This window comes from Asterias amurensis, chromosome 14 (assembly GCF_032118995.1).
Source record: "Asterias amurensis chromosome 14, ASM3211899v1".
Classification (NCBI taxonomy): domain Eukaryota; kingdom Metazoa; phylum Echinodermata; class Asteroidea; order Forcipulatida; family Asteriidae; genus Asterias; species Asterias amurensis.
The window spans coordinates 10527355-10542897 of NC_092661.1; the positions used below are offsets into that span (position 1 = coordinate 10527355).

Here is a 15543-nt window from a genome sequence, read left to right on the forward strand (position 1 = left end):
ACTTGGACGTACATGTACTTTGCACGTGTGTTTACTATACGCATTGCAGGCAAAGCCTGCCTCGATTGACGTCACAAAAGGGTTAGGCGGAGTCAGCCCCCCAAACAACTTTATATATTTTTTAAACATATAAATCGTGACAAACAATTACTAAAAAAAATTGTTTTATTGTTCGTAAGCATATACTCTTATGTTTGAAAGAAAAAAAATTATATTTCCAGGTGACTTTAAAACAAATAAAGCCGAAATATGACGGTATGAATTCCTCCATAGTCTTTTGAACGCTTGAATCCCTGTCAACATTATTTGAACAAAATCAAATTCCAAATCTAGAATTAAACAACTAAATATATATTTATGTTTTTCAAATTTCTCCAAATCGTATTCAGACAAAAATGTGTAAACAATTTGATTGACAATGACCTCACTTAATATTAAACGATTTTCCAAATGGATGATCAAAATTAATTGTCGATCATAATAATCTGGAAGAGTTTATGTGTCCTTGCCTTGGGAACAAGGTTCATTTGCCAAGAGAAATTACATTAATTGTCTTCGACTGCCAAACGAGCGAGACAATATTGTCGCCAACCTTAAGCCCTCGTTTTTCATGGTGAATTAAAATCAGCATTAGGCCTTATGCATAAAATATAAACAGCCATTCGCTATCAAATGGGAATGAATTTGTGTTTGATGATAGTGTCATGAGCGATGCCTTACGAGTCTGTGCATGCATACAGTTAATGATGGTAAAACAAATGCTTGACAAATTTCGTTGCTAAGCAAAAATTGAGTCGGGCACGAGCCACAACAATGCAAACTTATTGCAATTTTGGCTGGTAACCTGTTTCTGTTCAGCAAGATTTGTCTGTGCTTCGCAAGTAATCAATAAACCACGAGAGATATCGCCTTACAATGAATTGTGCATATCCATTACATATTGGTTAGAAAAGACAGGAACATCCCTTTTCTTTCAGTTTTGACCTATGTTTTATTACTAAAACGATCTATCATAAAGACGCTGTGGGTAATGTTTACATGTACACAATACTCCGAGGTAATAGCATATCTTAAAGGGTCTTGATACCTTTTGTAGATCAAGTTTTTGGCCATGACATGAATCCCTACTCACTGTGAATGAAGACGGTTTGTGGAACAATGCCCAATCCGAATCCAATCCTCTCGTTTTCAAAACCCACACAATGTCAACGTAGCCAGTGATTTTGTTTCAAATTAGTTGGTCTATATTCAGACACGAAACAGCAGGGCCCAATTTCGAAGAACTGCTTAAGGAGAACATTTTGCTGCTTAGCAAAAATGAACAAGGTACCAGCCACAATTTGTTCATGTGACTTGGTATTTTTGGCTGGTAACCTTAATCTGGTAAGCATTATTGTTGCTGTGCTTGGCTACCTTTTGTGCTTCAGCAGCTCAATGCAATTGTGCCCTGGTCTGTTTGCAGTTCAAATATGAACGTCAGGCTTCAATATTCTCTAACAAAATAGCATATAGTCGTAAAATATTACCAAGGACGAGTATTGGGTATACAAAGGACAGGGTAATTTTATTTTTTAATTAACTTATTTTTTTCACAACCAACCGTGTGTAACACCTTTAATTTCTCGATTCAGTACCCGCGCTCTCTTGTGTGTTTTGTCTTCCTGAATACAAAAGCCATTGTTCGTTGCCATTCTGGAGTTTTTCCCGCGCCATTGTGTCAGCGCCACTTGTAAAGTCAAGGTTTAGCTCAATTTCCCCATCTGCATTATTATAATAATTTGCGCGTAATCATCCTTGCCCAATGGTTATTAATAACTCCATGCATAATGCCCTTCTGCTGCTTACAATCCTTCTGGCAATTTTGAATGACGAATTATTAATTATACCCTTTGTAGGATTTGAAACTTTGCATGGTGGAAATACGATATGGAAAGGTTTGCGGTAACACAGACTATCTCTAAATGAGTTGGGGTGGTTCTGAAAAGAACCGTTGGTTTTCAACTCGACGTTTCAATCAGTATGCTCTGATCGTCTTCTGGAACAAAGCTGTACTCTTTGTGTTGTATGGTACCAGTATCTCCACCCACAATTGACCGGCCTACTATCTCGTCACTTAATTACAACTACTAATTGGTGCCTACCTGTATCTTATGTCATTAGTAACTGCATGCCATGGCCATATTAAGCCAACTTCTTTGTCAAGTATGAATTGCCAAGCCTACATGTCGTACGTGTTGTACATAACTAATTAAACAACACGCACTCTGGCGTCACATTTGACAATGTCAAGAGTGGAAACGGAACAAATAATGCGTAGTAAAGAATGCCGACTTTATATGAGTATTAAGGCATGTACATGTCAGGTCCTAATGACCTTGCATAAATAATAGTTAATCATGATACTCATATTCCAGTCCATAAAATAAATTTAAACAGATATTAATAACTTGCCGTACTTCTCTTCATGGGTTAAGTCCCCTCCTAACTCCTTTGTATCATTTTCTTGATATATATTGTTTAATTCATTTTGTCGCCAAATAATGAAAGACTTGTCTAAGTTTTAATTTGCTTTGTTTGGGTTTTTAACTGAACGATTGTGGGTGATGGATTTTAATATTTACAAACAAAGGCTGGTTACACACAAAATGTTATATTACAGATAAACTTTAATAGATGTCACAGAGCTATGCAATATTTTGGTAATATATTATATATGAGGCAACAACACTCTTTATATTTTCAGAATTTATTACACACCAAAACTGCACTCCAAAAACTTTGTTTAGATTTCCAACACATTTCTAAGCATAAATTTTGGTACCCGTTGTTTTCACGTACAACCTTAAAACGTGTTTAGATTCTTGTGTGTTTTGAAGGGTGACCATTTTGAGCAGGTGTCACCATGGTAAACATGTTTATCATTTAAACATGTTTATGAAGTGGGTACAACATTTGTGTTGAAACTCTAAATACTGTTTTAATATGTTGAAATGAATTTATCCACTGCTCTTTCTGGGAGGCTAAATAAACAAATCGTTCCCAAAGTTGAACTACCAAGTACGAAGTTCGTTAAGTATTCTGGTGATTTTTTTTTTTTTTACAACAATGAAGTCTTTAACTGCTCGTGGCATTTCCAACTGCGAAAAAAAGATTTTGGTGGGCAGAGGAAAGTCATGTGATATTAATTTATTACACAAGCACCAAATCTCTCAAGAGTGATGCATAAACCATGTAACAGAATACCTGTAAATAGTAATTTGTTGACATATTTTTTATAGTAGATGTATATACCTATATAAATAAGTAATAATATTGTTAAAAAATGTATACAGCTCGATGGATTTACCATTCACATGATACTGTAATAAAACCCGTAGATGTCCAAAGCCCCCGGGATTGTAAAAAGAAATAAACACCCAACGAAGAAGATGAAGATAATGTTCTCTAAAAGGACGGTTTTGTAAGAGTTAAGACCACAGTATCCGTTACCAATTGTATTTTGACAAAAAGGAGTCCCACAAAGGTTTCGATTTACGGTACTTCTTTTCATTGCTTCTTTTTCTACCTTTTCATCTTTTCTGTTTAAATTATGCAAAGTTGCGATCATTTCTGAAATCTCAGTCCATCGCTGAACTATTTTTTTAATGCCAAGTTATGGTTTCACCTTAGCAGTGTGAAGTTAAATAGTGGATCATGTAACAGCTTAAAGACAGTGGACACTATTGGTAACTGTCAAAGACCAGTCTTCTCACTTGGTGTATATCAACATATGCATAAAATAACAAACCTGTGAAAGGTTGAGCTCAATCGGTCGTCGAAGTTGCGAGATAATAATGAAAGAAAAAACACCCTTGTCACACGAAGTTGTGTGCGTTTAGACGGTTGATTTCGAGACCTCAAGTTCTAAACTTGAGGTCTCGAAATCAAATTCGTGGAAAATTACTTCTTTCTTGAAAACTACGTCACTTCAGAGGGAGCCGTTTCTCACAATGATTTATATCATCAACCTCTCCCCATTACTCGTTACCAAGTGAGGTTTTATGCTAATAATTATTTTGAGTAATTACCAAGTGTCCACTGCCTTTAATTATGCTTGCTTTATCTGTGTAATTTGTATGTATATATTTATTTGTATTTATTTACTTATTTGTTTTTAATATTTAGACATAATAAACAATGATTACAAGTTGGACAGGGCCTGTCAAGATTTTAAAAAAAAAATCATCTTAAGATGTGTAGAAATCACACAACATTGTGTTGGAATACAAATTGTTGGACGCAAACATTTTAAACAAGGAATTTCTTTAAATTTGTCAGCAAAGTTAGACACGTCTTTTCTACCTCCTTGATTAAAAATACTTTAAAATATTTATATGTCAACCAATTAACAGCTTTATATTTGGAATAAACAAGAACAGTTGACTAATATAAGGTCAGGAGTAAATACGTCAACTATATACGGCTTTTTACTTGTATTTATCACTCGAAAAGGCCCCCCCTGTGCTAGATTTTTTCAAACTTATCTTGTAATCCTTCTTAAACATAAACTTCTCCTCGTTGATGTGTGTTGATTATGTACGAGTGGTTAAACCACGAAACGGCAAGTGAATGGTCGTGGGTTCGAATCCACCCTGTGGGATACAAAGGCCCTCTATTTATATACTTTTCCAATGTTGTTAAGTTCAATCATGGTTGTTAATGCAGCTTTAGTTTGAGTTTGTAAAGTTTTGCCACCTGTTGCTTTTTTTCAAAAATTTGGACGGACAAATAATATTTTATGTTATGAATTATGTTATCATTATTTGTGAAAGCCTTTTTAGAAGCACATTCAAGGGAGATGAAAATTGCAATTAAATATCAACCCCGAAATTGGTCGTTAGTTTGTGGGGGTTTTCATTGACAATTTTTAATTGGGCTAGACTGGGACAAACCCACCTAATTAAAATACATGGTCTTTGACAATAATTACCAAAGCTGTCCAGTGCCTTTAAAGGGAAGGTACCTGTTTGGTAATTACTCAAAACAAATATTAACTTAAAAACTGACTTGGTAATGAGCATTGGAGAGCTGTTGGTAGTATAAAACATTGTGAGAAACGGCTCCCTTTGAAGTAGCATAGATTTTGAAATAGAGGTAATATCTCACTAAAATCTGAAAGCACACATAATATTCGTCCAACAAGTGTGTTTTTTCATCTATCCTTTTCTTCCAACTCCGATGACCGATTGAGCTCAAATTTTCACAGGTTTGTTATTTATATGCATATGTTGAGATACACCAAGTGAGAACACTGATCTCTGACAAGTACCAATAGTGTACGTGTACCTTCCCTTTAAAGCCTCATGTCACTTTTATCATAAAATGAAATAAACATCAAACAAAAGCCCAGTGACTTCTTGGTCGGCAATGCTTTAACGTCAGTATACTGTAACTTAATTTATATTGAATAAGATATAATTAATTGACGGCGACCTTTTCCTATAATTACTCTATCTGAATTACTAAGCACGGAGCTGACATTTCCTTTAAGGGTCCATGAATTAGTTAAAGGCACCGGGCACGTTTAGTTTTAAAGCCATTGGACCCTTTCGGTAAACAGTATTGTCCAAGTCCCACACTTCGTGTATCACAACTTATATATAAAATAACAATCCTGTGGAAATTTAGGCTCAATCGGACATCGGAGTCGGGAGAAAATAACGGGAAAATCCACTCCTGTTTTCGCGCGTTTCGCCGTGTCATGACATGTAATTATAACCAAATCCGTAATTCTCGCCAACGAGAATTTATATTGTTTTACCGTTTTCTCAAAAAGTAAAGCATTTCATGGACTAATATTTCAAGAGAAGTCTTTCACCATTATCTTCTGTAAACCCTGTAAGTTATTTGTAAACCTGTGAACTTTTTTCTTTTTTTCTGTACCGAAAGGGTCCAATGGCTTTAAAGCCATTTCTCAAAGACCAGTATTCTCACTTTGTGTATCCAAACATATGCATAAAATAAAAAACCTGTGAGCATTTTGACTCAGTTGGTCATCAAAGTTGCAAGAGAATAATGAAAGAAAGAAAAATAAATGCTTTCAGATGCCCATCTTTAACTATTTAAGTGAGAAATTACCTCTTTCTCAAAAACTACATCACTTGGTTAAGAAGGAGCCGTTTCTCACAATGTTTTATACAATGTACTACCAACAGCTCTCCAATGCACGTTACCAAGTAATTTTTTATGCTAATATTTATTTTGAGTAATAACCAATAGTGTCTACAGTGACTTTAAAGTTTAACACAAGGCTCCATGAATTAGTTAACTTCTCGGTCAATTTTGAGAACTGACAAAAAAAATAAAAAATTGCTAACAAACTAGTTGTTAATACACTCACCCTCTGAGCTCGCTTCATCTTGTGAAACGTTGTGTTCCAGCTTCGGTAGTAAGTCTTTAGAAAGACATCGAGTGGGGTAAAAAACAGTTGTCTGTCCTCAAAAATCCTTATCTGTATCGGTGTCAAAATGGTTTTAGAAGAAAGAGAAGTTTGGGAAGATTTAAATTAGTTTATTCATATAGGTGACAAACAATGCAAAATGAAAAATTTGTCCAATACGGAAAACCTTCTGTATCCTTCCACCACTTTCTCACTAATTTTTTTTTTTTTTTACAAAATAGAATTTCTAATTTGAGTTAATTAGATAGGCCTACTATTTTGTTTCATAACGAATGAAACAGTTGTGGCAGAATTAGTTCATCCAATAGGTGTAAAACAACGCAAATACCTTGTACAAATTACGGAAAAATTTCCGTATCCTGCCACCACTTCTTCACACATTTTTAAAAAGAAAATCTTATGTTTTTTATAGTAAATTGGATACTGTTTTATTTTATAGCAAATGAAAAAGTGGTGGCATGATACGGTTACTTTGCCCAAAATGACTGCAACGTGAAATGGGGTAAGCAAACAATTATAATATTCTGAAAAAATGATTTTCCCACTACACATTCAAACAGTTGGTTGCCAGTAGTACCGTAAATGTCACCGTGACATTTTCAAAGAAACCCCGCACCACATGTTAAACGCTCCGGTGCGTTTATTGTCTTCTGCACCCCTGTTTACGGGCAAATTTACCCTCCATTTCCTACCATATCAGACAATGCAACATTGACGATTATAACAATAAAAGACAAGGAGGGTAAAATTGAATATTCCCTTCTAAAATAAAAATGTAAAAAAAAAAAGATTAACCGCACTGGTGCACATTGGCACTGATGTCTCCCCATATCGCTACGTCATATCTACGGAGCGGCAGCTGTGTTAATACAAGCCGAGTGTCCACCCGATGTGGCTTATAACAAAACAAACAAAAAATACACGGACCAAAAAAAAAATTTTCCTTCACCCCCGTGTGTTTTTTTTTTTTTTTTTTCACTACATAAGCAGTTCAGAATCGTGTACCGAGATAACACTGTATACACTAAATGGTACAAACAACGTCTACACTACGAGCACCCAGTCAAACTTCACCTAGAAACATTAAAATGTAAACATTGACAATGGTAGAAAACAGACAAAAGCTGAATTGATAGTTACCTTGCTGCGATCGAGTTGGGACGGCCCCTATAAATCCAGTTGGGTCCATTCCATATTTTATTATTGAAATAATGATAAAAAGTGGCGACTGGAAAATTTTCTTCCCCCGTCGATATTATAAATGGATCACGGAATAGTTGGTGTTGAACGGTCCGACCTTCTAGCACTGCAAAGCCCGTTGGGTTCCGATACGTACACACACTCTCACACACACGCCGACAAAGAGACGAAATTCACAAGCTTCAGATGTCGATGTACGCAGTCTTACACAACGCAAGAATGTCTTGAAGAATGAAGCAGATCCCAAGCTCGCCTCGTTAAAGAAACGATCAGCTGAAAAACAGAAGAGTCGAAGAAAATAATAATCGACCCGGCTGTAAAATGTTTAAAGAAAGAAAATCCTCTGCAATGCAATGCGGTCTGCTGATCCCCACACTTTGCCACACGCTTCCGTTTTTCAAGGCGGTCGTTTCGCTACTTGAAGCTAGCGGGGCACACAGGGCCTAAAACACGGGGGAGATATTGCTGGGTTGATTGCATAGAGGGGCACTCGCGAGCCTGACGCGTTGCTGAACCCAAGCGCTACTAGCAACCGACCAATCAGATCACACCCTGGCCAGTCACAGCACGTGCTTCGTGTTTGATTGACAGCTGACGGCCGGCCGGTCGTGTATACAGTGTGTGTACAGATCCCTGGTCAACGTGCCAATGAACAACACGTGACTAAACCACTCTGCTATCAAAACCAACACAAAAGACTAGCCCAGGGGGCGTGGCTTATTCTTCACTTGATGATCTTATGAATTGTTGAGACGGGTTTAAAGTCTTCAAGTTGAGACACGAATTTCGGAATGTATTGGGGATTTCCGGGTAAACAAAACTAACATGTACATCGCAACCTTGAATCTCTCAATGCCGGGATCAGAAGATATAACATTTCTTTTGTCCTTTTGATAGTTATAGGTCGAGTATTTTTAAACCTTCATAAACAACTAATACACTTTTATTTTAAACAAAGACTATTCACAATTAATACCCTTGGCTCGATTTCACGAAGAGCTAAGATTTATTTGAAGATATTAAAGGGGAAGTAAACCTTTGGTTGTTGGAACCGTTTGATTGTTTAAAGGAACACGTTGCCTTGGATCGGACGAGTTGGTCTATAAAAAGCGTTTGTAACCGTTTGTTTTAAAATGCATATGGTTTGAAAGATGTTTTAAAAGTAGAATACAATGATCCACACAAATTTGCCTCAAAATTGCGTTGTTTTCCTTTTACTTTGCGAACTAACACGGTCGGCCATTTATAGGAAATTTGACTCCCATAAAAATGGCCGACCGTGTTAGTCGACGAGGTAAAAGAAAAAAACACGCAATTTCGAGGCAAATTTGTATGGAGTTGTATTCTACTTTTACAACATCTTTCTAATCATTATGCGCTTTATAGCAAACAGTTACAGACGCTTTAAAAAAAACACTAGACCGACCCAAGGCAACGTGTTCCTTTAAAGTCTTTATAAATGTAGATGTGTAAAATAAATTTAACCTGCAGTGAAAATTTTATTTCAACAGGTACTCGCATTTTTTTGTATATAAATATATATCCGAAAAATCCGGTGCGAATATTTGCTGCAGATTGCAGGGAAGAATATTCCCTAATAAAATGTGACTACACATAATCTAAGACGATATGAGAATCTAAGACGATATGAGAAGCGTCACTGCGGTAACGCTTCTCAGATTCAAATTTTGAGGCATGAAAACGGATATGTTTTTACATATCCACATTATTTCCGAAGTGAAATGTTTCTCAAAATGCTTTATACTATTCGAAACTGCTGTAGGCTTCGAGTTTTAAAGGCAGTGGACACTATTGGTACTTACTCAAAATAATTATTAGCACAAAACCTTACTTGGTAATGAGTAATGGGGAGAGGTTGATAGTATGAAACATTGTGAGAAACGGCTCCCTCTTGAAGTGACGTAGTTTTCGATAAAGAAGTAATTTTCCGCGAATTTGATTTCGGGATCTCAGATTTAGAAATTTAGTTCTCGAAATCAACCATCTTAAAGCACACAACTTCGTGTGACAAGGGTGTTTATTTTTTCATTATTATCTCGCAACTTCGACGATCAATTGAGCTCAACTTTTCACAGGTTTGTTATTTTATGCATATGTTGAGATACACCAAGTGAGAAGACTGGTCTTTGACAGTTACCAATAGTGTCCACTGTCTTTAACTCGATTGGTCTTTGAAGTTGCGAGAGTCTAGTGGAAGAAAGAAACACCATTGTCGCAACAGTTGTCCAGTGTCTTTAATTGCAGTTAATTATAAGGGCCATGTCACACCGGGAAATTTACAGGCAACCATGCAGTTCCAGGCAATCTTCACAACTGCCGGCCCGAACAGTAAACCATCTCCCATCAGAACACTGGACACTGTTTCGTCATTCAAAAAGAACACTTAAAAACCCACCTGTTCCCAGTTACTCTTTAATTGTTTGTTTTTTCATTGACTTTTGTTGCTGAGCGTCATGATCTAGATGGAATGGCGCTATACAAATCTGGGTATTATTATTAATCTCCAAGGAGAAGAAACGTTTGCATTTTAATTTCTACATAGTTTTCTAGACAGCAAGATTTAGGGACAGTTTCAGTGTTAGAAACATGTCTGCTGTAGTTCAAAGTGTTCCTGTTTGCTGCAGTATTGGTGGTTGCCTCCACGTTGTCTGCAAACCATGAACTGTGTGACATGGCTGTAAGAGTCATAACCTAACGTAATATGCATTCCCTTTGGTCTTAATTGCCAAGCGAAGTGTGATCCCACATTTCAAATCGCTACATATAGACAACTCGTTTGAAGATGAATATTGGTGCTTTGTGTTCATGAACGAGCACAAGTTACAACAACAAAGCAGGAATTCAGACTTTAAAAAACATCACAATATTATTATCAAAACACTTGCAAACATCTCTACATATAGGGCCATACAGAAAACTATTGTGTCACTATAAAGCGAGCTGAATTCCATATAAAAGAAAAAACGGTTTATCAAATAAACAAATTTTAAATGCCCGTAATGGCTCCATTTCAAAAGATTTTAACCACCAACAAAAAAAGGGGACCAGACAAAGAAAACAAGATGATGAATGATAACAAAAACCGCGTATGTTTTGACAACCTTTCAAGAAAATACAAAGTTCTAAACTTTGTTGTTTCAAAATAAAATGCATTCATCGTACGTTGAAATGTCACTCAAGCATATTACTAATGTACTAGTGTATCAAGGTTATTTCTCAAATAATATAATTGTATGGAGGCTAGTTCGGTTTGAATACAATGTCTTTTTTGGTAGAAAGAGTGCCCATAAAAAAAACTACCCGAATTTATTGTTCGGTGTAAGTTATTTTCTCCTTATGTAACAGAATATGGTTTCTTTTTTAAAGACACTGGACACTATAGGTAATTATCAAAGACTAGCCTTCACAGTTGGTGTATCTCAACATGAGCATAAAATAACAAACCTGTGAAAATTTGAGCTCAATCTGTCATCGAACTTGCGAGATAATGAAAGAAAAAACACCCTTGTCACACGAAGTTGTGTGTGTTTAGATGGTTGATTTCGAGACCTCAAGTTCTAAATCTGAGGTCTCGAAATCAAATTCGTGGAAAATTACGTCTTTCTCTAAAACTATGGCACTTCAGAGGGAGCCGTTTCTCACAATGTTTTATACCATCAACTTCTCCCCATTACTCGTCACCAAGTAAGGTTTTATGCCAATAATTATTTTGAGTAATTACCAATAGTGTCCACTACCTTTAAAAGAAGTACCTATATAGTAGGGTGTATTTTTGTGTGCTGAATATCATACACCGTAACCATCTATGTATGAGTCAATGGGTATTGAGCTTTGCCGACGAAGCGGTCCGTTTTATTAGCGACAGGCTATTGAAGGGTAAAATGCAAAATCCTTTTAAAGCCATTGGACCCTTTCGGTAAACAGTGTTGTCCAAGGCCCACACTTTGTGTACCACAACTTCTATAGCCAATAACAAACCTGTGAAAATTTAGGCTCAATCGGTCATCGGAGTCGGGAGAAAACAACGGAAAAACCCACCCTTGTGTCCGCGCGTTTCGCCGTGTCATGACATGTGTTTAACATAAATCCGTAATTCTCGTTAACGAGAATTTATATTGCTTTGCTGTTTTCTCAAAAAGTAAAGCATTTCATGGAATAATATTTCAAGAGAAGTCTTTCACCATTGCCTTCTGTAAACCCTGTAAGTTATTTGTAAATCTGTGAACTTTTATTTTTTTTTCTGAACCGAAAGGGTCCAATGGCTTTAAAGAAATAAAATCCAAAACAGATTATTACGAAGAACACGTGCGTTTAAAGTTGAATGAGTTCAGCTTGAAACTCATATTTATTTTGTATGGTTTATGATTTTCTTTTGACAACTCTATTCATTAAGGTGCTTCATGACCCGCAACACAAAATGTGTAAAGGCAATAACTTCACCAGTTAAAGCCTGTGCGGTTAAGCCAGCATGGAAGCCCGACTTAAATGTCAGAACTTAGTGAAGACCTTTATCACGGTGTGGCCAGCATGATTTTCTCCCATTTATATCAATGTTACCAAACCGAGGCTGGAAGAACAAAATAACCTGGGTCATATTTGCAAAATGATTATTAGCATTCATTGTTGATATTCGATACGAGAAACATGACCAAGATGGTTTAAGAATTGGAATTTAACTCGGAGACGGTCACACTGGCCCAGAAATGGGTCACGATCCCCGTGGATCCAGGATTCCTGTGTTGCTTTTCAAAGCTGGTCAGTGAAATATAACAAACACATCTAAAGGATGGTCATGAAACTTGGAATCTGTCTTGTTGAATTTTCAACTTCATGAAAATGAGAAACCCCTGATACAATTTCCAAGACGCGGATCTTCTAAAAAAAAAACGCTAAATCGTCCAGCGGCACAACCTGAGTGCTTGATAGATAGTAGTAAACAGTTAGATATGCAGGAATACATAGGCCTATACCTCCATAGTTAGATCAGGCAAGGCAAGAGTGTCAAATGGGAACACGGCTTAAAGCCATTATACACTTTCGGGACAGAAACAAAATTAAAAGTTCACAGAATTACAAATAACTTACAGGGTTTACAGAAGGTAATGGTGAAAGACTTCTCTTGAAATATTATGAAATGCTTTACTTTTTGAGAAAACAATATCAATTCTCGGTATCGAGAATTACGAATTTATTTTAAACACATGTCATGACACGACGAAACGGGCGAAAACAAGGGTGGGTTTTCCCGTTATTTTCTCCCGACTCCGATGACCGATAGAGCCTAAATTTTCACAGGTTTGTTATTTTATATATAAGTTGTGATACACGAAGTGTGGGCCTTGGACAATACTGTTTACCGAAAGTGTATAATGGCTTTAAGACATGATCATGCCGGTGCTTAAAACTGCGTTTTGGGATTAACTTTTTTGATGGTATGGTGTATAAATGGGGTGCACTGTTTGTTCAAATAGATGTCCCCAGACCAAATGGTGCCCTTTGTAATGTGTCTGTCATGATTATTACAAATAATGGTTTAATGGCAGCCTGTTCCTCTTCATGGATTTGGGACCGAATGGAAATCAGCGTGGTTGTATAAATGGCTGTAGGTTGCGCCAGTGGAAGCTGGCCTTGTAAGACTGTCGACTTCTGACCGTCATTATAAAAAGATGGGCTTATAAATGATTCCATATTATGTTGGATTCGTCCAGACGCTAATTGGCCCAGACGCTAATTCGAACGCGACCCGAACACGAACAAAATGGCAGATGTCTGTATTGGGGGGGGGGGGGAGCCATGGTGCAATTTTTACAACTCTCCTTCAAATCTGTTACTGTAGTTTGGAATTGTGCCAACGTATACATTCCAGGAAGTGGTTTTTAAACAATATTTTATTACTCTTTTTTATTGAGGCAGTTATAGGTAAAGTGAAAACTTTCCGAATGACGAAGGTAGCTTTCGTTTTCTACTTCGAAAGTTTCTTAGTCATATTATAGTCACATGTGGCTAAATCCTTTCAGTCAACTCCTAGGAACCCAGCTGAACGTGGATTGCATCCTATTGCCCCCCCCCCCCCCCCGCACCTCCCCCTACCTCTTCTCAATTTGCATGTGACAAAATGCACAGGTTTGTTGCAAAATTTCCTCGCTTTACTGAAGGGGTCGCAAATGAGAAAATGTTAAAATAATGTATACTTCAGTTGAACAAAAAACCCTTACAAAAGTCTAGTCACTAGACTTTAACCAGCGCCGTTCGCACTGTCAGTCAGTGAATAATATAGCTAAGATCAGGCCGATCAATATGCGTCCATTGGTTTATTGTCAAACTTTCGTAGCGGCCATTTTTCGAGTTTAAAACAACGGCATTCGAAGTTCTTCGATTATGGAAAAAGATGTCACTTTGTATCCCTACAAACTTGAATAAGAAGCGCTACTGACAGTAAAGCTTCTCAGATGGGATTATTCTTCCTGAGTGGACATTTGCTCGGGCTTCGACTCCGTCAGCTCGGGGAAAAAAAAAAACAAGCGCGTTCGGTACAAACAGGTGGACTGGTGGTACAAAAGACCGAAGCCAAAGCCTAACTCATTTATTAGGAAATGGTCATAGGGTATTTTCGAAACTCACGGCTTTGGCCTGGACTCTGGCTTGGTCGACTGTGTGAAGTCCCGTAAACAAGCATACGTTTTTCTAAATATCTGACGGAGCCTAAGCCCAACCCTGAGCTCAAGCCGTAGTTTCGAAAACACAGATAGTATCGCCAAAGAGCAGCCATTTTTTTTACACCGCTCTAATCAGTGTAATCTGTCAGCGAAGACTATGACGTAACCATATCAAGGTTGGACTGTCAAAAATAGTGTGGTCCCATTGTATTACGACAGTGAATCGGTATCCATTATCACTGTTGAATATACAGGGAACTTAACCAAACGCGAGGGCCTATTTTTAAGAGTTCATGGCTCAATTTCATATAGCTGCTTAAAGGTAGTGTATATAAGCAAACCTTTGGTTTTTTTGAACCGTTGTTTTAATCCTATATAAATGTAATAAACAAAAAAATTAACCTACATAAAGCAAAACAAATTTATCAACTGAACAAGGCTGTGCACCACAGTTCTGTCACTTACAGCATGGAGGAATTCCTCCATGCTTACAGCGACCGGATGCATTTCTTTTCCTACGAGTTTTGCCATCCTCAAAATATGTCCCGACTTTATTTTTTAAGAATTCCCTTTTTTGAATCGATTTAGAAGAAAAACAATTTTGATGTAAGGGGTAAGATACATCCGGCCAGGGAGGTATGCGTTGCCCCCCCCCCCCTTCAAAACACCCAAATAAACTATCCCGTGGGGTGCCGGTGTAATACGCATACCAAGTTTAAAACAATGCAGCTGGATAGTATACAAGAGACGTGTCTGGTCATGTCACTGAGTTCGCGCTGTCAACAGTGCCTCAAACAACCAATATCCCAGAAATCCTGACCCCCCCCCCCACACACACTACACTACCTAACCACCAGCCATCCCAACCCGGGGCTGGGGAAAGGGAACAGGGAGGGAACAGAAACATGATGTCCGGATAAAAATCCGTCTGAAACACAACAATGCACGAGCAAAATACACAAAACCACATACAGTTTATTTGCATGTTCGTTTGTGTTTGGTTTGGGGGTTTTCTGGAGTTGGGGTAATAGTTATGCGTTATTGGTTACTTGTCTGTTCCTTACAATCTAGGAATGGAAATGCATTTATGTTAATGTGCCGATTTCAAGAGGACAACCATCGAAACGTTCTGTTTAGTTTCATCCCTGTTCTCAAGTTCAAGCTACCAAATGCACTGGGACAATAATGTTCATTCCATACCAGCATGATTTCAATGCGTCTCATCTA

The 15543-nt window shown here is 37.3% G+C and overlaps 1 protein-coding gene across 1 annotated transcript in view; it reads right to left on the bottom strand.

Annotated features, from left to right (window-relative positions):
• LOC139947105 (uncharacterized) overlaps positions 1-8048 on the bottom strand; it is a 50141-nt gene extending 42093 nt beyond the window's left edge. Inside the window, exons 1-2 of the mRNA XM_071944946.1 lie at positions 7580-8048; positions 6380-6490 (exon numbers count right to left, since the gene is read on the bottom strand). Coding sequence (XP_071801047.1) covers positions 6380-6397 — 18 coding nt within the window. The 5' untranslated portion in view covers positions 6398-6490; positions 7580-8048. The remainder of the gene's footprint in view (positions 1-6379; positions 6491-7579) is intronic.
• Positions 8049-15543: the final 7495 nt, after the last annotated feature.